The 27,433-nt window shown below is 46.7% G+C and overlaps 1 protein-coding gene across 5 annotated transcripts in view; it reads right to left on the bottom strand.

Moving 5' to 3' along the window:
• The window catches only part of AHNAK (AHNAK nucleoprotein), a 116,117-nt gene that overhangs the window by 61,929 nt on the left and 26,755 nt on the right, over positions 1 to 27,433 (bottom strand). For 2 of the 5 annotated variants that reach the window (XM_014590916.2, XM_014590921.2), the window contains exon 6: positions 18,695 to 27,424. The exons of 2 other annotated variants lie outside the window; for them this stretch is intronic. In XM_014590916.2, the coding sequence (XP_014446402.1) occupies positions 19,517 to 27,424 (7,908 nt within the window). In that variant the 3' untranslated portion in view covers positions 18,695 to 19,516. Of the gene's footprint in view, positions 1 to 18,694 lie in introns of those variants that run through there. One more of the 5 variants, XM_006156590.2, reaches the window with a different exon arrangement.

Genomic DNA, 27,433 nt, shown 5'->3' with positions numbered 1-27,433 from the left:
TGGCCAACTATGGTTTGAGTCCCACACCTGGCAGCTTGAAACTCATGCCAGGCACATATGCATGCATTCCCCAAATCCTAGGAGAAAAATGGCGGAGAAGGAATTGGAGCATGGCAATGACCCCCCCCCAAGGGGAGGGGTTATTTCTCTCTTTCTCTCTGTCTCTGTTTCTCTCCAGTGAGTATACATGCCCCATGGCAAAAACCTTAAAAATATTTTAAACGAAAATAAATAGAACACAGAATATCAAAAGCCACACTTCCCAGATGTGATGAGTGACATTTCAGATGCAGATAGTTTGGGACCAAACTGACCATATCTGGAGGGTCTCCTCCTCCTCCTCCACACCCCAGCTTCCTGCCACTCTTACCCCAACTTTTGTCTTTGGGCATCATCTTCCCACCCCTCACAGCACCTCTTCTGCAGCCACTGCTGCCCCGCCTTTCTCAGACTTCAGGTCCTCACCTCCTAGTCTCCAAGTTTCTTATTTATTTATTTATTTACTTTTGGAGAGGTTTTTGCTATAGGGCACGTGCGCTCGCCAGACAGACAGAGAGAGAAAGAGAGAGAAAGCGAGAAATCACCCCCCAGAGGGGATGGCCACACCACAATCCCTTCTCTTACATTCTCCTCTTGGGATCTTGGGCACGCACGCACACGCACCCAGCGTGAGTTTAAGCCACCGGGTCCGGGACTTGAACTGCAGTCAACTACATGGGAGTTCAGTGACATAGCCATTACACTAACTGCTGGTCCCCTGATGTGATTCTGAGTGGCCTGACTTTTTGCTTTACCTTTTTTCCACCACAAATAGGCACTCCTGAGTCTGGAAAGGTGTGGATTCTGAGTGTTTGCCAACTAACCGATAAGGTACAGATGAACTCAGGCTCGTCAACAGCTCAAAGAAAGCAACTAATCTGCAAAATTTCAACAAGAACTTAAGAGAATCCATTCTGGTGTTTATTTTGTTTTGTTTGCATTTTAGCTTTTGCTTATTTTTATTTTTATATTTATCACTTTCTCTCTATCCTCTCTCGGCCTCTTTGGTGAGTGCACATGCCCTATAACAGAAATCTCAACAACAACAACAATAGGAGAGGGCTGGTGCATGGCCTGGTGGTTAAGAAAACCAGATCTTACCATATGGTTGGGATTCCAGCCCCAGTGGCTTGAGCAACACTCCAGGCATGTGTGTGTGTGCATGCCCCAAATCCCAACAGGATGGAGAAACAGAAGAGAAGGGATTGCAGCATGACCATGCACTTCCTCATTTTCCCTCTCCCTCTGTCTCTCACTCCCTCCCCCAGCAATTAAAAAAAAATATATATATATATAGAGAGAGAGAGAGAGGAGACTCCAGGTTTAGCTTCCCCAGGCCTTAGGTGGGACACGGAAATGCTAAGACACGCAGTACTCCCAGCCCCCTCCAAGACCTCTTCCCTGTATGAATGTACACACAGGCACTTCAGGTTGCTTTGTTTTGTTTTGCTGTAGAGCATGTGGGCTCACCAGACAGAGACAGAGAGAGAGGGAAAGTGAGAAATCCCCACCACTACCCCCACCCCGCCGAGGGGATGGCCACCGCAAAATCTCTTCTCCCTCATTCTCCTCTGGGGATTTTGAGTATGCACAAACACGCATCCAGCATGTTTCTCAAGCCTCGGTCCAGGAGTCCAACTGCACAGTCAGTCATGTGGGATCCAATTGCCTTAACCACCACACCACTGGTTGTCTTAAGAAAGCGTTCCCATCCAACCTTTTCTTTTATTCTTTATGAGAGATTTTTTTCTATAGGTCACACATGCTCACCAGAGAAATAAAGAAAACAGAAAGCAAGAATCACTCTCCAGGGGAGATGGTCACACTGAAATCTCTTCTCCTCCATTCTCCTTTCAGGATTTTGGGCACATACACACATGCACCCTGCATGAGTTTCAGGCCGCTGGGTCTAGGACTCGAACAGCAGTTGGCGATGTGGGAATCCAGCACCTTAACCACCACACCACCTGCTGGACTCCCCCCCACAATCCAACTTTTAAAAAAAAAAAAATAAATCTTATCTGATGTGATTTCTTTTTTTCTGTAGTTGTTTTAGATTTTTGCTATAGGGCACATGCGCTCATGGGAGAGACAAAGAGGCAGAAAGCAAGAAATGCCCCCCATGGGAAATGGCCCCATTGTCACAATCCCTTCTCTTCCATTCTCCTCTCAGGTTTCTGGGCATGCCCCAAATCCCAACAGGATGGAGAAACAGAAGAGAAGGGATTGCAGCATGACCATGCACTTCCTCATTTTCCCTCTCCCTCTGTCTCTCACTCCCTCCCCCAGCAATTAAAAAAAAATATATATATATATAGAGAGAGAGAGAGAGGAGACTCCAGGTTTAGCTTCCCCAGGCCTTAGGTGGGACACGGAAATGCTAAGACACGCAGTACTCCCAGCCCCCTCCAAGACCTCTTCCCTGTATGAATGTACACACAGGCACTTCAGGTTGCTTTGTTTTGTTTTGCTGTAGAGCATGTGTGCTCACCAGACAGAGACAGAGAGAGAGGGAAAGTGAGAAATCACCACCACTACCACCACCACCCCGAGGGGATGGCCACCGCAAAATCTCTTCTCCCTCATTCTCCTCTGGGGATTTTGAGTATGCACAAACACGCATCCAGCATGTTTCTCAAGCCTCGGTCCAGGAGTCCAACTGCACAGTCAGTCATGTGGGATCCAATTGCCTTAACCACCACACCACTGGTTGTCTTAAGAAAGCGTTCCCATCCAACCTTTTCTTTTATTCTTTATGAGAGATTTTTTTCTATAGGTCACACATGCTCACCAGAGAAATAAAGAAAACAGAAAGCAAGAATCACTCTCCAGGGGAGATGGTCACACTGAAATCTCTTCTCCTCCATTCTCCTTTCAGGATTTTGGGCACATACACACATGCACCCTGCATGAGTTTCAGGCCGCTGGGTCTAGGACTCGAACAGCAGTTGGCGATGTGGGAATCCAGCACCTTAACCACCACACCACCTGCTGGACTCCCCCCCACAATCCAACTTTTAAGTCTCCTTACTTTGTGAAAGTTAGACAAATGCCCATACGTACAAAAGGGCAGACAGTCCCACCATATCAGAGTAGAGCTTGTGAAGGACACACCCCAACCCCCTGTGTTTTTTCCTGTACTAATTTCTGCCACCAGCAAAGCAGGAAAGGTTCTCCATGATTATAACAAGAGCATGGCAGGTGAGCTTTGGCGAACACACAGATCCGACTGTTTCCCCTTTGCAAATCACAAAATAACAGAAACAAGCGTTTGCAGAACATGGAGTATGGGCTCTTCACCTGGGTTGCTGACAAGGTCTGGAATCAACATCCAGTGTCAAGAACCTGATTAATCCAAGGTGTTTGTTTCCTTTTGATAAACAGTAATGTGTAATTTCCTATTTTTAGTGACAACAATTACTTCATACAAAGAACAGTCACCAAAAGCAGTATTTAGAGGGAGTGGTTTTCCTCCATAAGTGGACTGCAGCTCAGCTAAATAAAATAATTTAAAAGAAAAAAAAGCATTTGTTTTAAAGTATTCATTAGTCTCTTAACTATAATTCAAGAAAGAAGCAATTTTGGAAAAACATGCTGTCCAGAGGTCAGCAAATGACAGGGTGGTTAAAGAGCTGGATTCCAAGGACCACCAGTTAGTGTAATGGCTATGTCACTGGACTCCCATGTAGTCGACCACAGTTCGAGTTCCGGACCTGGTGGCTTAAACTCACTTTGGGAGCGTGTGCATGCATGCCCAAGATCCCAAGAGGAAAATGGAGGAAAAGGGATTGCAGTGTGGCCATCCCCCTGGGGATGATTCTTCACTTCCTGTCTCTCTGTCTCTCTCTGTCTTTCTGGCGAGCGTACATGCCTTATAGCAAAAACCTCTAAATAATTTTTTTTAAATAGAGCTGGATTTTCAAATGAGCAACCACAGTTCCAGCCTGGTGGCTTGTAACTCACACCAGGTGTATGTGCGTGCGTGCCCAAAATCCCGAGAGGAGAGTGGAGGAGGAGTGATTATGTCATGGCCATCTCCCCTGAGGGGTGATTTCTCACTTTCCCGCTTTCTCCCCTGCTAGCACATGCCCTGTGGGAAAAGTCTAAAAAAAACAAAGAACAAAACAAACAAACAACAACCACAAAAAAGCAGTGTCCAGATAAAAAGAGAGTAAAAAGCCTCCCCCTTCCCGCCAGGCCTCCCAGCACATTTGTCCAGTGATTAATCCACCTCCTGCTCCTTCCTCCCACAGCTAAATTCCTAGAATTTATTTTCTAGGAATTTAGACAATCCACACCGGCTGGCTCCACTCTCTACCTGACTTCCCTATCTGCCAGAAGGGCCCACTTGAGGTTCAAGTTGTGAGCCAAACTTGCAATCATACAAATAGAAAATGCCCTGTCATTATTCTCCCCTGCCTGCTCACATTCCAGCCCGCCCCACTGCCTGGCCACTGCAGACCAGAGCAGAGGCCAGGCTGGCTGGCAGCCTCATGCATTGGCCGGAAAGGCTAGAGGTTGTCAAAAGCTTTTCTCACCTAAGCAAGAGTAGGGACCTAAAGGTAAGGCCTTCCCCAGGTAGCAATGAATGCCCCTGCAGCAGCCTAACACCCAGGGGCTGTCAGGCCCTTAGATGAGAGGTTTGCTAACAGGTTCTCCTGTCACAAAATACCCAGAGTTGGCCTGCACATGGGCCTGAAATAACCATGCAAGGGACCCTTCCCCTAAGGCCCCAAAGCCTTGCTTTTCAATGTAAACAGTCAACAGTCTTAACAGAGATGATCCTGACACTCTCCAGATCAGGAGGGTCTCAGGGTATAAAGCTAGTGTTTGCAGGAAGTCTGGGTAAAGGGACAAGCTAGCAGGATGCACAGTTCCTGGCTGGGGACAGGACAATCAGGGTAGGAGGTGAACTCCCGAACCCACATCCTGGAAGATGTAAACCTGGCCAGGACAGCTTCCTAATGGTCCCCCAGAGTCTTCTTTCCTGCCTGCCCGCCCCCTTCCTCCCTCTCGTGCCCAGCACCCAGTGCACAGACCATCTGGTCCACCACAGGGCATGTGGTTTGCAAAATGAATAAAAATCTGCTGGGGTGGGGGGGACACAGCTCCATGACATAATAGTAAAGGATTGCTCTAAAGAAACCGGATCCTAAGGCTGGCAGGTGGTATGGTGATTAAGGACGCTGGACTCCCACATGGCCGATCGCAGTTCAAATCCTGGACCTGGCAGCTTGCTTTCAATAGAGAGAGAGAGAAAAGAAGCCGGATCCCACACAGCAATTGCAGTTTGAATCCTCAACTAGGTCACCCTGAAACACACCAAGCCCCCAGTTCCCAGGACCTAACAGACTGGGGAACTAGAGAGAGGGATCCCAATGAGATTGGACCTATAGAGGATACTTTTCTCTCTCTTTCTCTCTCTCTCGCTCTCCTTCTGTCTCTCTCTTTTATTCTCTTTCTCTCTCACACACATACATACACATATGTGCTCTATCATGAGAAAGAAAAAAGAGTTTAAAAAAAAACATGTCTGACAATGGATCAGGTACCAGGATGTGGCCAATAAGTTTACTGGCAGCTCAGCTGAAAGATATGGTGGCAGATGCCTAGGGACGAGAGTTCCCGAGCACAGACACCCCAGAATTGCAGAATGAGGGCTTAAGGGTGTCATCTGGTTTCTGGTGAGTGGGGAAACTACCTCCAAGTGTACTGCTTTGTAAAGATTATAAGTTTATTTGGGATGCCAGGGTGACTTATAGAGACAGAGAATATTACATTTTATAGGAGGCTCACGCCAGGCGCGTGTGCGTGCGTGCCCAAGATCCCGAGAGGAGAATGGAGGAGAAGGGATTGCGGCGTGGCCATCCCCCCGGGGGGTGATTTCTCGCTTTCTGTCTCTCTGTCTTTCTCTGTCTTTCTGGCAAGCGCACGTGCCCTATAGCAAAAACCTCTCCAAAAAAAAAAGTCCAAACCCTTATGTATTTCAAGAGACACCTTCCATTTCCTAAACATCCCCCGCTCCCAAAAAATGTTCCCAACTTTCTCAGGGAATCAGCAATGGCATCCTGGGTAAGGGAAAAAACATTTTTTTTAATCAGAAAGCTTGGATTGGGACCAGCAGTTAGTGTAATGGCTATGTCGCTGGACTCCCATGTAGTCGACCGTGGTTCGAGTCCCGGACCCGGTGGCTTAAACTCATGCCAGGTGCGTGTGTGTGTGTGCCCAAGATCCCGAGAGGAGAATGGAGGAGAAGGGATTGCGGCGTGGCCATCCCCCCGGGGGGTGATTTCTCGCTTTCTATCTCTCTATCTCTCTCTGTCTGGCGAGCGCACGCGCCCTATAACAAAAACCTCTACAAAAAAAAAAAAGAAAGCTTGGATTGACCTAGGCAGGATGGCCTCTTCCCGGTTCTATGAGTTGAGACCGATCATGTCACTTCTCAGGCTTCACCTTTCTGGTGTGTAAGACGGAGGCAGGGCTGAGAGCTCAGTGCCAGATCTCAAGAGATAAAGCACTTTGTGGACAAGAACGCCCTGTCCAAAGAGAAAGTCTTTTTGTTCGTAACCCTTTCTCCTCCTTGGCCGCACTACTGGGAAGTTATTCAGTTAGTGCCAGGCCTCAAGCTTGTGGTAGAAAATAACAGAGGCACTTAAAGGGAAATGAAACCGCCCTCATCAGCAGAATGTTCCCCACACATTTGCTGTGGCCCATGGCAGCGTCTTCAGCCTTAGGAAGCACTTGAGGCTGTTGGATGCCACCGGGCAATTCAGAGGCTGGTAAACAGCACATGGCATGCCCAGCCCGGGGCAAGCATTCATGCACAGAATTCTTTGTCCTCGTGAGGAAAGACAGAGAGCTCCTCTGTGCTACCAAGCTCAAAGCCAGAACTCCATTTTCAAAACCCCCAGCCTAAGATTGTGCCAAAGCGAAGCATGTCATCAGCCCTTTCAAGTATGCTTGAGAAATACACTTGCCCAAACTTGGACTTCTTTCTTGAAAACTTGGTTTTACTTGTTCATTCCAACAGGAAAACATGGCAAAGTTACAATGAGGAAATTTGGCAATCTACTTTAGCCCTGGAATTGAAATTTGCATACCTATCTCGTGCCTCCCGAAGCCATGCACCAGCAAGGACTTCACGCCACTTCTTCGTATTCCTAGCCAAAAACACATAGCCTGAATCTAACCATGAGGAAACATCATCAGACAAACCCAGGCCAAGGGATATTTCTACTGATCAACTGGTCCAATACCCTTCAAAATAGTAGTCCCCAATCTTCCCACACCAGGGGCCAGCCTCATGGAAGATAAGACAATCCCTCCACTGATGGGGAGGGAGGTGTGGTTCCAGGATGACCCAAGCACACCATGTCTGTCGATCCACTGTGCACCCTGTTTCCACCACTGTCACATTGCAATATGCAATGAAACAATCACATAGCAATAAGCTGTGTGCTCCCATGAGAATCCAATGCCTCCACTGATCCAACAGGAGGCAATCCCCAGGTGGCAATGCAAGTGATGGAAAGAGGCTGCAAACACAGACCAAGCTGATCTCAATCCCCTCCCACCCACCACCACCATACCCCCACCCCTGCTCCGCTGCAGCCCAGCAGACTAGCACCAGTCCATGACCCAGCCCCAAAGAGGTCACAGACTAGTCCACAGCCTGGGAGTTGGAAACCCCTGCTTCAAGAGTATCAATGTCAGGGCCAGCAGGTAGCATAGTGGTTAAGGCACTGGACTCCCACATGGTCAACCACAGTTTGAGTCCTGCACCTGGCAGCTTGAAACTCACGTCAGGTGCATGTGTGTGCATGCCCAAGATCCTGAGAGGAGAATAAAGGAGAAGGGATTGTGGTGTGGCCATTCTCCCTGGTGATTTCTTGTTTTCTCTCTCTCTGTTTCTTTCTGTTTCCTTGGCAAGCGCATGTGCTCTATAGCAAAAATTTCTAAAAAAAAAAAAAGCCGAGAAACTATTCCTGACAAGATAAGAAACAAAGACAATAAGGCAACAAAACACCATGTATGATCATGGATGATTGACATCTAAATGGGGACAAGTACACTGTTATCCAGGAATTACTGGGGCAACTGGTGAAACTTAAATATGAATTATATATTAGATAATATTATAATAATATTAAGTTTCCTGAATTTGACTATCGTATTGGGATTGTTTAAGAAAATGTCCACACATGCTGAAGTATTTACAGATAAGGGGTCATGATGTCTGCAATTTATTCTCAAATGATTTAGCAAAAATGATAACATCCATGTAGAGAGAGATTGAGGCAAATAAGGTAAATGTTAATAATGAGCGAATACAAGTGGAAGATATATGTATATTCAGATCATTCTTGCAACTTATCTTAGGTCTGAATTCAAAATAATATACTTTAAGGACCAGCAGGTGGCATGGTGGTTGAGGTGCTGGACTCCCACATGGTCAACTATGGTTCAAGTTCCAGATCTGGCCGCTTGCTTTCTCCCTGTCTCTCTCTTTCTCTCTCCCTTTCCCCTGTGGGTGTACCTGCACTGTAGCAAATTTAAAAAAAAAAAAAAAAGAAGAATGAAAAATAAAATCAAATAAATCATTCTGAAAACAAAACAAACTAATACATTTTTTAAAAAAAGAAAAGAGAGACCAGCGGATGGCATCTGGACTCCCATGTGGTTGACCACGGTTCAAGTCCTGGAACCAGCAGCTTATAACTCTTGCTGGGCACATGTACATGCATGCCCAAAATCCCAAGAGATCTAAGGAGAAGGGACTATGGTGTGGCCATCCACCCTGGGGGGTGATTTCTAGCTTTCTGTCTCTCTGTCTCTCCAACAAGCACATGCACCCTATAGCAAAAATCTCCAAAAAAAAAAAAAAGAAAAGAAAAGGAGAGGCAACTTGTGGTGTGCTGGCTGGGGCAGCTCGATGCCACATGGCCGACAGCATGGTTCAAGTCCCAGACCCAGCAGATTGAAAAAAATATGCCAGGTTCTAGGCTTACGTGTGTGCATGACCAAAATCCTGAGAGAGAATGAAGGAAAAGTGATCATAGTATGACCATCTCCCATTGGGGTGTTTTCTCATTCTTTCTCTCTCCAGCGACCTGAGACACCCCATGGGGGGGGGGGAAGAGAAAGAAAAAAAGAAAAAAAAAAAAAAAAAAAAAAAGAAAGGAGGTAAGGAAGAAAAAGAAGAAAGAAAGAAAAAGGAAGACAAAGGAACTTCAGTTACATGCTCTGCTGCATGTCCCAGATGTGTTACTTAAGGTCCCAGCTAAGCTGCAATACCAGAGCGCTAAGCTGAGGCTCTGGAGTGGGACGTGCATGTTAGCAACATTCAGGGAGTCCCGATTCTGCCCTTTCTGCTTTGGGATGCTGGAGACACAGCCGTATTTCAATAGTGCTGCCTTTACTCAAAACATTTGCGACAACTTTCCAGACACCCAAGAAAATCAGTTGCACTAATTACAATCCTGCCTTGCCTTTGACCCAAAATAGCCCAACTCCCTGATTAACCAGCCTTGTTTCTGAAGGGATCATAGACTATCAGAAGTAACAAGGACCTTAGAGAATGCCTTATCCTTTTACAGATAAGGAAACTGGGCTCACACAGGACCTTAGTTTGCCCAAGGTCACAGCTAACCCCACTGACTCCCAGGCTAGTGCTCTTGGGGTCCTGTCCTGGGAATCCTGGATTATCTTCCAGGCATTTTGTCTATTTACAAAAATCAAGAGAGGAATAGTTGTGTTTTCCCAAGGATTATTATTATTTATTTATTTATTTATTTCGTGTAAGTGATTCTGAGGACAGTTCCAAAAGAGAAGGGGAAAAGAACATTCTTCAGGGTTTTGTTTTGTTTTAAGGTTTTTGCCATAAAGTGCATGCACTTGCCAGAGACAGAGAGAGACAGCAAGAGGGAAAGTGAAAAATCACCCCTCGGAGGGATGGCCATGCTACAATCCCTTCTGCTCCATTCTCCTTCTGGGATTTTGGGTATGCACCTGACATGATTTTCTTTTTTCTTTTTCTTTTTTTTTAAGAGAGATTTTTGCTGTAGGGCACATGAGCTCACTGGAGAGACAGAGAGACAGAAAGCAAAAAATCACACACACACACACCACCCAATGGGGATGGTCATGCCACAATCACTTCTCCTCCATTTTCCTCTTGAGATTTTGGGCACGCACGCACACATGCCCAGCATGAGTTTTAAGCCACTGGGTCCAGGCCTCTAACCATGACTGACTACATGGGAGTCTAGAACATAAACATTATGCCATCTGCAGGTCTTGGTCCCATGATTTTCAAGCCCACCAGGTCTGAGATTCAAACTGCGGTGTTCCTCAAGCCATGTGTCCAGGAATCAAAACTCAAACTGTGTAGTCGTCCATGTGGAATTCAGCTGCCTTAACCACCACACTACTGGCTGGCCCCTATGACTATATTAACAAACCTGGATATATAAAAATTTAAACTTACCAAATAGCAAAAGAACGAATCAGGATCTTTTAACCTTGTTACTAATTATATCTATCTGCTTCCTCTGCCTTCAGATCCCTTCTCTCTGCTTCTCTCCCTGCTCTGGGCCCCAAGGAGGCTGACCACCTGCAGCACCTGGGCTCCCTTTTCCTCCAGCAGGAGGCACTGGCAGGAGGGGAAAGGCAGCAGGGCATTGCTCCTGCTTCACAAGGCAGGCAGGTCCGGCAGCGGCTGTGCTCCTCCATGACTGTAGCCCCTGCTGGTGGTCCCCTACCTCCTGCCCCTCCAGACTCCAGGAACACCATTTCTCTCCCATGCTCCTTCACACCTAGGAGGAGTTCTAACTTCCCATCAACCCTGGGGAGTCTCACTACAACTGGTGGGCACTTTTCCCCCTGTCCCCTACTTCATAAACCATTCTTTTATTAAAGTTTCTATGGCTGGGGCCGGCAGGTGGCATGGTGGTCAAGAGCACTGGACTCCCACATGGCCGAGTGCAGTTCAAGTCCCAGATCTGGTAGCTTTCTCTCTCTCTCTCTCTCTCTCTCTCTCTCCTCTCCCTTTCTGGTCAGATTAAAATAAATAAATAAATAAATAAAGTTAAATAAAACAATTCTTTTTTTTTTTTAAAGTCTCAGGACCAGCAGTTGACATAATGGCTATGCTGCTGGACTCTCATGTAGTTGACTGTGGTTCAAATCCTGGACCCCGTGGCTTAAACTCACGCTGGGCACATGTGCATGTGTGCCCAAGATCCCAAGAGGAGAAGGGATTACAGCGTGGCCATTCCCCCTGGTGGAGGGGGGGAATGATTTCCCACTTTCTGTCTCTCCGTCTCTCTCTCTTTTCAGCAAGTGCATGCACCCTATAGCAAAAACCTCTCCCAATAAAAAGCAGTCTCTGTAGTTGAACTGTCTCAAGTGGAACTACATTTTCTGAAGGGACCCTGACAGATAAATAAGTTTGAGTCTACGAAAACTATTTACCATCATTTGTGAGCCTATGGTGTATATCAAAATAATTCAGCTTTTCAAATATGCCCTTAACCCTAAAGTCAAATTGTAGGCAGTATGACTGTCAGTATGGACAGTCATACTTTCTAAAGTGAGGTATACCTTGAGGTCACAGTCCTTGCAATGGTTCTGGCAAGAACTGAGGAAGGACATCAAAGAGTCCAGCCTCCTCCCAGTCTCCTGACACTGTTCTCACCCTCGGTCCAGCCCCCCCCCAGTCTCCTGACACTGCTCTCACCCTTGGACACAGGGCATCATAAGACCCTGTGAGTCTATGCCCTCAGGACTTTGGGAGATAATCGGATTGTCACATCAGGGACTGAGGAAGAGCAGGGGTAGGCCATGATAGAGGCATTAGGAGAACAGAGGGAGAGAGGCAATGAGAGTGGACAGGCGCAGGGGTGGGCAAAGGGAGGTCAGCTGGAACAGGCCCTCCACATGCCATTGCAACCCCTGTGCCCTCTCCCTCACTGCCCTTTCGGTAGTAATAGTCACTGGAGTACTGAGGGCTCCTGTTATGTGGCCACAACGTCCAGCCTGGCCTAACATAAGCAGAGGGTGGCTAAGAAGTTTGAACAGCCAGCAGCATGCTCCTTCTCCATCCTACCCACCACCTCAGCCAGGGAGATTTCACCCTGAAAACTCAGGAATGATCACTGGCCTCACCCTTCTCCGAAAACGTGTGATTTCTACACATTCACTTCCAGTGTTCAAGGCCAGCCCCGTAGCATAGTGATTAAACCTTGTGCATGGAGATCTGGATCCCACTTGGCCAACTGTGGTTCAAAATCTGACCCCAGAAGCTTGAAAAATATGTCAGGCACATGTGCGTGCATACCCAAAATCCTGACGGGAGCAATGGAGGAAAGAATTGCAGCATGATCACACCCCGTTGTGGATTCTCTCTCATGTGCTCTCCCTCTCTCCCTCCCTCTTTCTCTCTCTGGCAAGCACACACACCTTCTGCCAATTAAAATGTAAAAGTTGCATTTCTGTTTTTCATATCCATCACATCATGAGGTCCATGGAATTCGACAGAGGAGAATTCTGAGATCAGGTGGGCTGAGACCACATCTAGCCACATAAAATATTTATCGACTGCATGACAGACACAGAGGGCCACCATAGCCCACATCACCTCTTCCTCAAGCTAGACAATTTGTTTTCATTGATATTTATTGGACAACCTGGGTAGATTGCCAAGGGATTGTTCTAACATCTTGATGAGCATCTCCCCAGCTGGGTACACAAGTGCATCTGCTATGGTTTGGATAATGGTTTGGCCCCAAAGGCTTGTTTTGGAATGTGGTCCCCAGTGTAATGGTGTTGGGATGTGATTAGATGAAACCTAGTGAGTGGTGATTGAATCATGGAGGTATTGTTCTCAAGAATGGATTAATGCTACCTGTCAAGACCCAGTAAGTCACAGCTCTCATGAGAGCTGGTTGTTATAAAAAGATGGCTATCCTCAGTTTTCTGTTTCTGCACACACCCGCTGCTCTGCCTGCTTCTGCCAGCCATGCTATGATTGGCCAACCTGAGACCTACCTCGAGTTTTTGAACTTTCTATTCACCAGAATCATGAGTCAAATAAACCTCTATTCTGTATAAATCATCCGTTTTTTCTGTAAGCAATGCAATAGCAGATTAAAACAGTACCATACTGCCATCCACTTACCTCACCATCCAGACATCAGAGCTGCACATCTCAGCTCTACCCCACACCCTGTCAGCTTCAGAGTTGAAGGAAAAACAGGAATTGGGCTTCAAGCTGTGGTAAAAGAAGCACCCTTGGGGGAGACCTCAACCCAGTTTGGACAGAAGGTGGCAGTGTGCAGGTGTGTATGCCAGCGGGTGTGTACATGTTAATTCTCTTGTGTGCATATGGCCTAGGGTGTCCAGGGTTTCTATAGAAGAGGGGTTCACATCACTTCTCCAAGACTTTTCCATAAATAAATACGTAACTATCTATCTATCTATACACACACACACATATAAAAAAATATATATATATAGCTGTGATATGAATGCTACTTACACATGGTACCTTGCACAATGCATAACTCAGAAACCTGAACAGATGCTTTGACCCTATGAGGGCTGGGGCCGGCAGGTGGCATGGTGGTCAAGAGCACTGGACTCCCACATGGCCGAGTGCAGTTCAAGTCCCAGATCTAGATCTGGTAGCTTTCTCTCTCTCTCTCTCTCTCTCTCTCTTTCTCTCTCTCCCTTTCTGGTCAGATTAAAATAAATAAATAAATAAATAAAGTTAAATAAAACAATTCTTTTTTTTTTTTAAAGTCTCAGGACCAGCAGTTGACATAATGGCTATGCTGCTGGACTCTCATGTAGTTGACTGTGGTTCAAATCCTGGACCCCGTGGCTTAAACTCACGCTGGGCACATGTGCATGTGTGCCCAAGATCCCAAGAGGAGAAGGGATTACAGCGTGGCCATTCCCCCTGGTGGAGGGGGGGAATGATTTCCCACTTTCTGTCTCTCCGTCTCTCTCTCTTTTCAGCAAGTGCATGCACCCTATAGCAAAAACCTCTCCCAATAAAAAGCAGTCTCTGTAGTTGAACTGTCTCAAGTGGAACTACATTTTCTGAAGGGACCCTGACAGATAAATAAGTTTGAGTCTACGAAAACTATTTACCATCATTTGTGAGCCTATGGTGTATATCAAAATAATTCAGCTTTTCAAATATGCCCTTAACCCTAAAGTCAAATTGTAGGCAGTATGACTGTCAGTATGGACAGTCATACTTTCTAAAGTGAGGTATACCTTGAGGTCACAGTCCTTGCAATGGTTCTGGCAAGAACTGAGGAAGGACATCAAAGAGTCCAGCCTCCTCCCAGTCTCCTGACACTGTTCTCACCCTCGGTCCAGCCCCCCCCAGTCTCCTGACACTGCTCTCACCCTTGGACACAGGGCATCATAAGACCCTGTGAGTCTATGCCCTCAGGACTTTGGGAGATAATCGGATTGTCACATCAGGGACTGAGGAAGAGCAGGGGTAGGCCATGATAGAGGCATTAGGAGAACAGAGGGAGAGAGGCAATGAGAGTGGACAGGCGCAGGGGTGGGCAAAGGGAGGTCAGCTGGAACAGGCCCTCCACATGCCATTGCAACCCCTGTGCCCTCTCCCTCACTGCCCTTTCGGTAGTAATAGTCACTGGAGTACTGAGGGCTCCTGTTATGTGGCCACAACGTCCAGCCTGGCCTAACATAAGCAGAGGGTGGCTAAGAAGTTTGAACAGCCAGCAGCATGCTCCTTCTCCATCCTACCCACCACCTCAGCCAGGGAGATTTCACCCTGAAAACTCAGGAATGATCACTGGCCTCACCCTTCTCCGAAAACGTGTGATTTCTACACATTCACTTCCAGTGTTCAAGGCCAGCCCCGTAGCATAGTGATTAAACCTTGTGCATGGAGATCTGGATCCCACTTGGCCAACTGTGGTTCAAAATCTGACCCCAGAAGCTTGAAAAATATGTCAGGCACATGTGCGTGCATACCCAAAATCCTGACGGGAGCAATGGAGGAAAGAATTGCAGCATGATCACACCCCGTTGTGGATTCTCTCTCATGTGCTCTCCCTCTCTCCCTCCCTCTTTCTCTCTCTGGCAAGCACACACACCTTCTGCCAATTAAAATGTAAAAGTTGCATTTCTGTTTTTCATATCCATCACATCATGAGGTCCATGGAATTCGACAGAGGAGAATTCTGAGATCAGGTGGGCTGAGACCACATCTAGCCACATAAAATATTTATCGACTGCATGACAGACACAGAGGGCCACCATAGCCCACATCACCTCTTCCTCAAGCTAGACAATTTGTTTTCATTGATATTTATTGGACAACCTGGGTAGATTGCCAAGGGATTGTTCTAACATCTTGATGAGCATCTCCCCAGCTGGGTACACAAGTGCATCTGCTATGGTTTGGATAATGGTTTGGCCCCAAAGGCTTGTTTTGGAATGTGGTCCCCAGTGTAATGGTGTTGGGATGTGATTAGATGAAACCTAGTGAGTGGTGATTGAATCATGGAGGTATTGTTCTCAAGAATGGATTAATGCTACCTGTCAAGACCCAGTAAGTCACAGCTCTCATGAGAGCTGGTTGTTATAAAAAGATGGCTATCCTCAGTTTTCTGTTTCTGCACACACCCGCTGCTCTGCCTGCTTCTGCCAGCCATGCTATGATTGGCCAACCTGAGACCTACCTCGAGTTTTTGAACTTTCTATTCACCAGAATCATGAGTCAAATAAACCTCTATTCTGTATAAATCATCCGTTTTTTCTGTAAGCAATGCAATAGCAGATTAAAACAGTACCATACTGCCATCCACTTACCTCACCATCCAGACATCAGAGCTGCACATCTCAGCTCTACCCCACACCCTGTCAGCTTCAGAGTTGAAGGAAAAACAGGAATTGGGCTTCAAGCTGTGGTAAAAGAAGCACCCTTGGGGGAGACCTCAACCCAGTTTGGACAGAAGGTGGCAGTGTGCAGGTGTGTATGCCAGCGGGTGTGTACATGTTAATTCTCTTGTGTGCATATGGCCTAGGGTGTCCAGGGTTTCTATAGAAGAGGGGTTCACATCACTTCTCCAAGACTTTTCCATAAATAAATACGTAACTATCTATCTATCTATACACACACACACATATAAAAAAAAATATATATATAGCTGTGATATGAATGCTACTTACACATGGTACCTTGCACAATGCATAACTCAGAAACCTGAACAGATGCTTTGACCCTATGGACACTAAGCCCTAGTTTATGGGTGAGGACACTGAGGCTCACAGAGTTTGAGCATCTTACCCAATTCACAAAAGCTGCTGTAGGTCAATGATCTAAATGAAACGCCTTCCTCCCAGCTATATTTTCCCAAAACTAAGAGCTACCTTTGAGTTCCTAACCCACAGGGACAAGGATCTGCATGTGGGCTGAGGTGGGAATGGATGACACTGGGGAGTGCATGTCTAAAATTCAAGCAAGGACAGGTGGAGTCCACCTGGGCAGGAGACCCCACTGCCATGTGCAAAAACCCTCATATAAGCTGGTACTGGATAGGGTGTGAAGGGGTAAGAGCTGTTCTCTCTGATCTGGGGGGCCAGAGATGCAGAGTTGCCTCTGCTGGCATAAAGAAACTAGTTCTGGGAAATGGTGAGGAAGACAAGCTTGGTCCAATTTTTTTTTTCTTTTTAAGAATTTTTATTTAAATTTTTATTGATTGATTGATTGATTGATCTGATTTTAATTTGATCAGAGAGGGACAGAACAAGAGAGGGGATGGGGGAATGAGAAAGCAAGCCTCCAGGTCCAGGACTTGAACCATATAGGCCATGTGGGAGTCTAGCGCCCTTAACCACCATACCACCTGTCAGCCCCTGGTCCAATTTTTCTTTGACCCAAGAAGGCACCACCCTCTGCCCAGCGATGACCAACAGTAGAAGCCCATTATAAGCAGACTTCCCCACCAGGTATTATCTGCTGAAAAATCAAAAGGAGAAAAGAGACTTTTCATGATGTTCAGCCCTAAAAATGCACTACAAGAAACCATAAAGACATCCAATATGGGCCCAGTGGTGGAATGGTTAAAATGGCTAGATTCTAGGACCAGCAACTGGCGTAATGGCTATGTCACTGGACTCCCATGTAGTCGACCACGGTTCGAGTCCCGGACCCGGTGGCTTAAACTTACGCCAGGTGCGTGTGCGTGCATGTCCAAGATCCTGGGAGAAGAATGGAGAAGGGATTGCAGCGTGGCCATCCTCCCAGGGGGTGATTTCTCGCTTTCTGTCTCTCTGTCTCTCCTATCTTTCTGGCGAGTGCACACACCCTATAACAAAAACCCTCTCCAAAAAAACAATCAATTAATTAATTAAATGGCTGGGTTCCTAGGACCAAGAGATGATGTAATGGTTTCATCACTGGACTCTCAAGTGGTCGACCACGGTTTGAGTCCCAGCCTCAGTGGCTTAAAACTCATGACAGGCGTGTGTGCATGAGTGCCCAAAATCCCAAAAGGAGAATAGAGGAGAAAGGATTGGGACGTGGCCATCCCCTCAAGAGGTGATTTCTCACTTTCTATTTCTCTGTCTCTCTCTGTCTGGCAAGCACACAGCCCTATAGCAAAAATCACTCTTAAAAAAAAAAGATAGTGGCTGGATCCAATGTGGTCATATGCGGTTTCAGTCCCAGTTTGACAAACACACCAGGTGTGTGTGTGTGTGTGTGTGTGTGTGTGTGTGTGCATGCCCAAAGTCTTGGGAGGAGAACTGGAGAAGAATTATGGCATGACCTTCCCCCATTGGAGGTGGCTTCTTACTTTCTCTTTCTTTCTCTTTCTCTCTCTCTCTGGTAAGCACATTCTCCTTCTAAAGCAAATGTAAAATAAATAAATAAATAAAAATAAAGGATATCTAATATGAGATCAGCACTTGTTTCTTCTTTTGTTTGGTTTTGTTTTTGCCATAGGGTACACATGCTCTCCAGAGAGGCAGTGAGAGGGAAAATGAGCAATCACTCCCCAGGGGGGATGGCCATGCCATCATCTCTTCTCCATTCTCCTGGGATTGGGACATGTGCACACACATGCCCAGCATGATTTTCAAGCCACTGGGCCTGGGACTGGAACTGTGGTCAGCTAGCACCTGAACCAGCATGCTACCTGCTGGCCCCACTACCCTTATTTCAAAGAGGAAACTGAGAGAGCAAGTAACTTGGGGCCAGATGGCAAACCTGCAGCCCAGTCGGTTGCAGGACCTTGACTCACAGCCAAAGCCCTTCCTACCACCGTAATAATATGTGATTTCCCCACTCACATCCGTATCCTTGTATTCATTTCAAACCATTCCTGAATCTTACATTCACATCTGAGACTATAAAGTGGTTAGGTGGGTCCTAGAGCTTGTGCTGCCAGTATGCCAAGTCTCTCTTAATTTCTCGTCAACGGTATATAGCCAGCCTCACTGAGGATTAAGAAAAGCGTTCTTCCCATTCCTATGTAGTGATCACTGTCTTAAAGTCACTGAAGAAACAGCATTGCCAGTGGGAGGATCCTGCCTGAACCGCCAGGACTGTGTGTAGCCTCCCCAGGCCTTAACCCCCCAACACAGAATGCAAAGGCGAGAGGCATCGGCGTTAATAAACAGCTTTATTTTCCTTGTACAGCATCAGTTTTCTTACATTCTCAATTAATTTGCCATTAAAGTGCTGGAAATTTTCTTAATCACAACATTTGTTAAAGGAAATCAGAACTAATGGTCAGGAACATGGCGGTCATGAATAAAACATTTCTTTTACAAAACACAAAATGGAAGCCCTTCGTTTTGAGCCAGTGGCTTGGACAATTTGCAAACAGATTCTAAATCCCTCTTACCATGAGCACCAAACTGGCTGGGACCGCCAGCCCTAGGGAGAAAAGCAATGCTTAAAAAGCACTAAAACCCACACACCCTGGTTGCTACCTCCTCTGGGCCATCTTTGGGTGCTTGCTGTTTGAAGAGATCCAATCTTTGGAGAAATGGAGACTTGGCTCCTTCTACTACCTTTTAACCCACCCCCAACCCCTTACTAACAAAAGCCTCAAAAGTCATCACAATGAAAAAGTGGGCTTCCATTACCCAAAACTAACAATGTTCAGTAAAAATGAGGATAATAAACACAAAAGCTTGCTTAGTAAACAGGAGCTCTCAGCGTTCAATGCAAAAAGAAAAAAACTGAAATCTTAAGGCAAACACTGTTGACTTTGCACATGGCTGGACGAAAGTGGAACCGTCTTTGTATAGTTCCAGGAGCCTAAAGGCAGTTGGTTTGTCAGCGCTTGCCACCAGGAAAGGCAAGACCTTTGCATTATTGCTGAGGCTGTCGGCGTGTTTCTCTTTAGAGTTTATATACAAACACACCTGAGGCTGATGGAGGTTTATGTATATATATATGTACACGCACAAAGGCCCACTATTCTTTCTTTGTGGAAACCGTCAGCTCCACCTCAGGAAGCTGGATACCAACCTTGTTTCCACTGTCATTGCTAGAAGAAGAGGACAGTCGGGACTTCTTAGAGGCCAAGGACACTCCACTCCCCTGTAACTTGCCTGCCTCATCATCACTCCCAGTCACCTCATAATGACCTTTGCTCTTTGACCCCAACCCCCCAAAGGTACCGAATTTCAGCTTTCCATGTTTCCCTTTAACTTTCCCCCCTTCCAGCGATACTTCTCCACCTTCGAACTCCAAAGTCCCCGTCGGGGTGGAAGGTGCAGAGAACTCCCTTTCATCACTGAAGGAATTAGAGCGGTGCCGTGGCTTCTTACTTTTAAATAAGGAGAATTTGCCTTTGGGTGAAGATGTTTCAGCCTCGGTCTCTCCTTCCAGAGACCCTAGACTGGCCTTTGAACTTTTCAGGTCACCTTTGGACCCAGAAATGGATGCTTCTGGCGAGCTGGTAACACTACCTTTCCCTTTAGGTTTGGAAAAATTAAACTTGGGCATTTTGATTTTGGATTTTTTAAGTTTCACTTCAGACTCTTCCCACTCGCCTTCTACGGCACCAGCTTGGACATTGGCCTCCACTTTAGGGAAATTAATATCCACCCCCACTTCTCTGCCAACCAACTCACGGCCAGAGAAGGTAAATTTGGGGATCTTCATCTTGGGGAATGTTACCTTTCCAGATCCACTTTGCAAGTGACCTTGAGGCCCAGACACACTCAGCCCAGGACCCTGGAGTCCAATCTGACCTCCTTTCACTCCTCCTTCCATTTTTGGTCCTGACAAATGAAGGCCCCCAGCAAACTTAGATGCATCCAAGTTAAGAGCAGAGGAGACCTGGGGGGCCTTCCACTCAGCCCCGGAACCTTTGACACTCAGATGCCCTTCACCCAGGCTGACATCTGGGGCACTGATGCCCCCTGAAACATCCAGACCACCTTTGACTTGGGGGCCCTTCAAGCTGACACCAAAATCCGACTCAGGAGATGCCCTGTTGAAGGAAGGCCCCTTCACACTGATATCAGGAGCAACGCCATGGAAATCTATTCCTGAACCTTTCAGATTGCCTTTGATTTCAGGACCAGAAATCTGCCCACTTGGCAGTTTCACACTCACACCTGGCAGATCCACATTGCTTCCAGAGGATTTAATTCCAGGCATTTGGAGGTTCCCTTCGAGGCCTTGAACGCTGACACCTGGAAGACCTCCTCCGAAAGTAGGGCCTTTCATCTCCCCAGAGGCCCCGAGGCTCCCTTTCACTTTTGGTCCTTCCAAATTAAAGTCCACATTCGGAGCTGAAATCTGAGGCCCTTTCAGGTTCACATCCATGCCTGGCCCCTTTAGTTCTCCAGCAATTTGTGGCCCCTTGATGTTAACGTCCAAGTCAGACCCGGGAGTGGAGATGCCAAATTGGGGCAGCTTCATTTTGGGAAGTCTGATATCACCTTCGCTTGCCTCCAAGCTTAATTCAGGAGTGCCTACAGATACTTTAGGGCACTTGATATCACCAGAGACAGCCAGGTCTCCCTGCAGGCTTGGTCCCCTCAAAGTCACATCTGGTGCCCCAACATTGAGCATTGCTGTGGCATCGATCCCTGGCACTTTTACACCATCTCCTTCCATCTGCACCTTTCCACCAACACCTTTGAGGTCAAGCCCTGGCGCATGCATCTTCATGCTGGGAACAGATGCATGCAGGTCTCCCTTCAAACTTGGTCCTTTCAAGTTCAGGTCAATGTCAGGTCCAGAGACTTTTGGCATAGAGACGTTTACTGAAGGCAAGCCTATCCCTGGCCCCTTTAGGGAGACATCAGGCCCTTCAAGCTTAACATCTGGCGTGCTCAAGCCTCCTTCAAGAGAGGGCAGCTGGGCACGGACCTCAGCTCCTCCACCCTCCATCTTCACACCAGGGACGCCAATCTTGGGCATTGAAAACTTAGGGAACTTGATTTTCGCTTCTGGACCTTGCAGATCTACATCTGGACCTTCCAGTCCCACATTGGGCACATCACCCTGCATCTTTGGTCCTTTCAAGTTAATGTTTACATCAGGGATGGAGACTTGAGGGGCAGAAATGCCAAAGGATGGTGCTTTGACTTTGGCATCTGGGCCTTCGATGTTGAGGTCAGGTGCATCCAAGTTTGCCTGCACCCTGGGGCCTTTCAAGCCGCCCTCTATTTTTGGCCCAGGGACATCCACACCTGGCATCTTGAACTTGGGAGCCTTCACCTTGATGTCAGGACCTTCCACATTAATTCCTGAAGAAGAAATATCCAGATCAGGTGCCTGGATTTCACCTTCCATTTTGGGGCTTGGAAGGGGGGCCTCAGCTTTAAATTTAGGTGACTTAATGTCAAACTCCACATCTGGGAAGTACATTTTTCCAAACATAGGTTTCTTGGTTTTGGGAGATTTTGCATCAACTTTGAGAGAGGCATCTGGCCCGGTAACATTCACATCTACATCAAGAGGCTTGAGACCCGCGTCAATTTCACCCCCGGGAACATTCAAATCAAATCCCTGTTTTTTGGCCTTAATTTTAGGCCCACTCATGTGGATTTTAGGCATTTTAAACTTACTTTTCTTGCCTTTGCCACCCACACTAAGATCTGGAGCTTCAAGATTCAGTTCTGCCTCAGGAACAGTCACATCTAATGTAGGTGACTTGATGTCAGCTTTAGGGCTTTTTGCCCCAAATCCAAACTTGGGTTTCTTAAATTTAGGAATTTTAACATCTGGCCCCTCAATGTTAATATCTGGGCTCTCCATGTGTACATCTAAGCTTGGAGCTTCTAAATCAACTTTGGGTCCCTTGAGGTCCACTTCACCTTCTAACTTGGGACCAGAAACTCCAATTTTTGGTGCCTTGAGATGCAAATCAACATCAGGAACAGTTACTTTAGGAGCAGATATATCCAGTGATGGCATCTTTAAGTTTGGGCCACTGAGTTTGGCATCAGGGCCTTCAAAATCCACCCCTGGACCTTTCAGATCTACTCCAGCGCCTTTGAAACCACCTTCAATCTTAGGAATAGAGATATCAACATCTCCTGTAACTTTGGGTCCTTTCAAGTCCAGGTCAACATTGGGCATGGAAATCTTGGGAGTTTTGATATTTATCTCAGGCATCTTGAACTTGGGGCCCTTCAATTTTGCATCTGGACCTTCAATATTCACATCTGGAACATCAATGTCCACCTTAGGTCCTGAGACATCAACATCAGCCTTAGGCAGATTCACATCCACTTCTGGGCCCTCTCCTTTGAAGCCAGGCATGCTGAACTTAGGCATTTTCACCTTGGGCATCTTCAGGTGCCAGTCTGGGCCATGAACATCCACATCTGGAGCATCTATGTCCACTTTGGGGCCCTTGATGTCAACTTCTGGGCCCTTAAGGTCACCTTCAACCTTAGGCAGGGAGACATCCACATCACCCTTCACTTTGGGACCTTTCAGGTGCAAATCAAAGTCAGGCATGGAGATCTTGGGGGCTTTGATGTTCATCTCAGGCATCTTGAACTTGGGGCCCTTCAGTTTTGCATCTGGGCCTTCAATATTCACATCAGGACCTTCAATGTCCACCTTGGGTCCTGAAACATCAATGTCAGCCTTGGGCAGGTTCACATCCACTTCTGGGCCCTCTCCTTTGAAGCCAGGCATGCTGAACTTAGGCATTTTCACCTTGGGCATCTTCAGGTGCCAGTCTGGGCCATGAACATCCACATCTGGAGCATCTATGTCCACTTTGGGGCCCTTGATGTCAACTTCTGGGCCCTTAAGGTCACCTTCAACCTTAGGCAGGGAGACATCCACATCACCCTTCACTTTGGGACCTTTCAGGTGCAAATCAAAGTCAGGCATGGAGATCTTGGGGGCTTTGATGTTCATCTCAGGCATCTTGAACTTGGGGCCCTTCAGTTTTGCATCTGGGCCTTCAATATTCACATCAGGACCTTCAATGTCCACCTTGGGTCCTGAAACATCAATGTCAGCCTTGGGCAGGTTCACATCCACTTCTGGACCCTCTCCTTTGAAGCCAGGCATGCTGAACTTAGGCATTTTCACCTTGGGCATCTTCAGGTGCCAGTCTGGGCCATGAACATCCACATCTGGAGCATCGATGTCCACTTTGGGTCCTTTGATGTCCACTTCGGGACCCTTCAGGTCACCTTCCACTTTGGGCAGTGAAACGTCCACATCTCCCTTCATCTTTGGACCCTTCAGATTCAGGTCAACCTCTGGCATGGAAATCTTGGGTGCCTTGAGGTGCAGGTCAGGCATCTTAAACTTAGGACCCTTCAGTTTGCCTTCTGGGCCATGAATGTCAATATCAGCACTGTTTATGTCCAGCTTAGGTCCTGAGACATCAATGTCAGCCTTGGGCAGATTCACATCTACTTCTGGGCCTTCTGCTTTGAAGCCTGGCATGCTGAACTTGGGCATTTTCATCTTAGGCATCTTCAGATGCCAGTCTGGGCCATGAACATCCACATCTGGAACATCTATATCCACTTTGGGGCCTTTGATGTCAACTTCTGGGGCCTTTAGATCACCTTCCACCTTTGGTAGAGAAACATTTGCATCTCCTTTTCCCTTAGGACTTTTCATATGCAAATCAAAGTCGGGCATAGAGATCTTGGGCGCTTTGATGTTCATCTCGGGCATCTTGAACTTGGGACCTTTTAGCTTTCCTTCAGGTCCTTCAACAGTCACATCTGGAACATCGATGTCCACCTTGGGTCCTGAGACATCAATGTCAGCCTTGGGCAGGCTCACATCCACTTCTGGACCCTCCCCTTTGAAGCCAGGCATGCTGAACTTCGGCATTTTTATCTTGGGCATCTTCAGGTGCCAGTCTGGGCCATGAACATCTACATCTGGTGCATCGATGTCCACTTTGGGACCTTTGATGTCAACTTCAGGAACTTTAATCTCACCTTCCACTTTAGGCAAGGACACATCCACATCACCCTTCACTTTGGGGCCTTTCAGGTTAAGATCAATGTCAGGCATAGAGATCTTAGGGGCTTTGATGTTCATCTCGGGCATCTTGAATTTAGGCCCTTTTAGCTTTCCTTCTGGCCCTTCAATGTTAACACCAGGACCCTCAATGTCCACCTTGGGTCCTGAGACATCAATGTCAGCCTTGGGCAGATTCACATCCACTTCTGGGCCCTCTCCTTTGAAGCCAGGCATGCTGAACTTGGGCATTTTCACCTTGGGCATCTTTAGGTGCCAGTCTGGGCCATGAACATCCACATCTGGGGCACTGATGTCCATTTTGGGGCCTGTGATATCAACCTCTGGACCTTTTAGATCTCCTTCGATCTTGGGAAGGGAAACATCTACATCACCCTTTATCTTGGGGCTCTTCAGGTTTAAATCAATGTCTGGTACTGATATTTTTGGAGCCTTTAGATGCATCTCTGGCATCTTAAATTTGGGTCCCTTTAATTTACCCTCTGGACCTTCAATGTTAATACCAGAAGTGTCAATGTCCACACTGGGGCCCTTGATATCAACCTCGGGGCCCTTTAGATCACCTTCCACTTTGGGCAGAGAGAGGTCTATGTCGCCTTTCATTTTGGGGCCCTTTAGGTTCAGATCAAAGTCAGGCATGGATATCTTGGGGGCTTTGATGTTCATCTCAGGCATCTTGAACTTGGGGCCCTTCAGTTTTGCATCTGGACCTTCAATATTCACATCTGGGGCATCAATGTCCACCTTGGGGCCCGAAATATCAATGTCAGCTTTAGGGAGGTTAACATCTACTTCAGGCCCCTCTGCTTTGAAACCAGGCATACCGAACTTGGGCATTTTCACCTTGGGCATCTTTAGGTGCCAGTCTGGACCATGAACATCCACATCTGGGGCACTGATATCTACTTTGGGGCTTTTGATATCAATATCAGGCCCTTGCAGATCTCCTTCAAGTTTGGGGAGAGAAACATCCATATTACCTTTGACTTTGGGACCCTTTAGGTTTAAGTCAATATCAGGCATGGAGATTTGGGGAGCTTTGATATTCATGTCAGGCATCTTGAATTTTGGACCTTTTAAGCCTCCTTCTGGACCTTCTACGTTGATTTCTGGGCCCTCAACTTTCACACTTGGAGCCTCTATGTTCATTTCTCCTTTTGGTAAATCAACAGCCATATCTGGCCCTTCTGCTTTTAAGCCAGGCACACTAAACTTAGGCATTTTCATCTTGGGCATTTTCAGATTCCAGTCTGGACCATGAACATCCACATCAGGTGCATTAAGATGAACTTCTGGTGCCTTAATATCCACTTTGGGACCTTTAAAGTCACCTTCTAAATTAGGGGCAGCAACATCCAAATCTCCTTTGACTTTAGGACCTTTTAAATTTAGCTCTACATCAGGCATAGACACTTTGGGAGATGAAATACTCAGAAAGGGCATTTTAAACTTGGATCCTTTCACTTTTCCTTGAACCTCAACATCAGGAGCATTAACATCAACTTTTGGACCTGTTACATCAATATCTGGCTTTTTAACTTTGAGATCCACTTCAGGAGTCTGAACTTTTGAGCCCGAAAAATTAAATTTGGGAAGTTTAAAACGAGATTTCTTTGATTTGCCTTCAATATTGAGCTTAGGTCCAGAAATGTCCACTTCTGGCCCCTTTACATCCAACTTGGGAGCTTTTAGGTCACCTTCCAATTTTGGACCAGAAATATCAACATCTCCTTTCAGCTTTGAGCCTTTCAAATTCAAGTCAATTTCTGGCATGGAGATCTTGGGCATGTTTACATGCATGTCAGGCATCTTCAGCTTTGGACTTTTTAACTTACCCTCTGGGCCATGAATGTCAATATCTGGAGCCTCCATATCTACCTTTGGGCCCTTTATATCAACAGTAGGCCCTTTTAAGTCACCTTCTACATTTGGGAGTGAAGCATCCACCTCTCCTTTTATTTTAGGGCTTTTAATATTAAGGTCCAAATCTGGCATTGATATCTTAGGAGCTTTGATGTTCATCTCAGGCATCTTGAACTTGGGACCTTTTAGCTTTCCTTCAGGTCCTTCAACAGTCACATCTGGAACATCGATGTCCACCTTGGGTCCTGAGACATCAATGTCAGCCTTGGGCAGGCTCACATCCACTTCTGGACCCTCCCCTTTGAAGCCAGGCATGCTGAACTTCGGCATTTTTATCTTGGGCATCTTCAGGTGCCAGTCTGGGCCATGAACATCTACATCTGGTGCATCGATGTCCACTTTGGGACCTTTGATGTCAACTTCAGGAACTTTAATCTCACCTTCCACTTTAGGCAAGGACACATCCACATCACCCTTCACTTTGGGGCCTTTCAGGTTAAGATCAATGTCAGGCATAGAGATCTTAGGGGCTTTGATGTTCATCTCGGGCATCTTGAATTTAGGCCCTTTTAGCTTTCCTTCTGGCCCTTCAATGTTAACATCAGGACCTTCAATGTCCACCTTGGGTCCTGAGACATCAATGTCAGCCTTGGGCAGATTCACATCCACTTCTGGGCCCTCTCCTTTGAAGCCAGGCATGCTGAACTTGGGCATTTTCATCTTGGGCATTTTCAAGTGCCAGTCTGGGCCCTGAACATCCACATCTGGTATATCAATGTCAGCTTTGGGGCCCTTAATGTCAACTTCAGGACCCTTCAAGTCTCCTTCCACTTTGGGGAGAGAAACATCTACATCACCCTTTACCTTGGGACCTTTCAGATGCAAGTCAAAGTCAGGCATGGAAATCTTTGGGGCTTTGATGTTCATCTCAGGCATTTTGAACTTAGGACCTTTTAGTTTTCCTTCTGGTCCTTCAATATTAACATCAGGACCTTCAATGTCCACCTTGGGTCCTGAGACATCAATGTCAGCCTTGGGCAG

This window comes from Tupaia chinensis, unplaced genomic scaffold (assembly GCF_000334495.1).
Source record: "Tupaia chinensis unplaced genomic scaffold, TupChi_1.0 Scaffold000502_1, whole genome shotgun sequence".
NCBI classification, from domain to species: Eukaryota; Metazoa; Chordata; class Mammalia; order Scandentia; family Tupaiidae; genus Tupaia; species Tupaia belangeri.
Note: the sequence above shows the minus strand (reverse complement) of the source record. Positions and strands in the feature narration are given on the sequence as shown.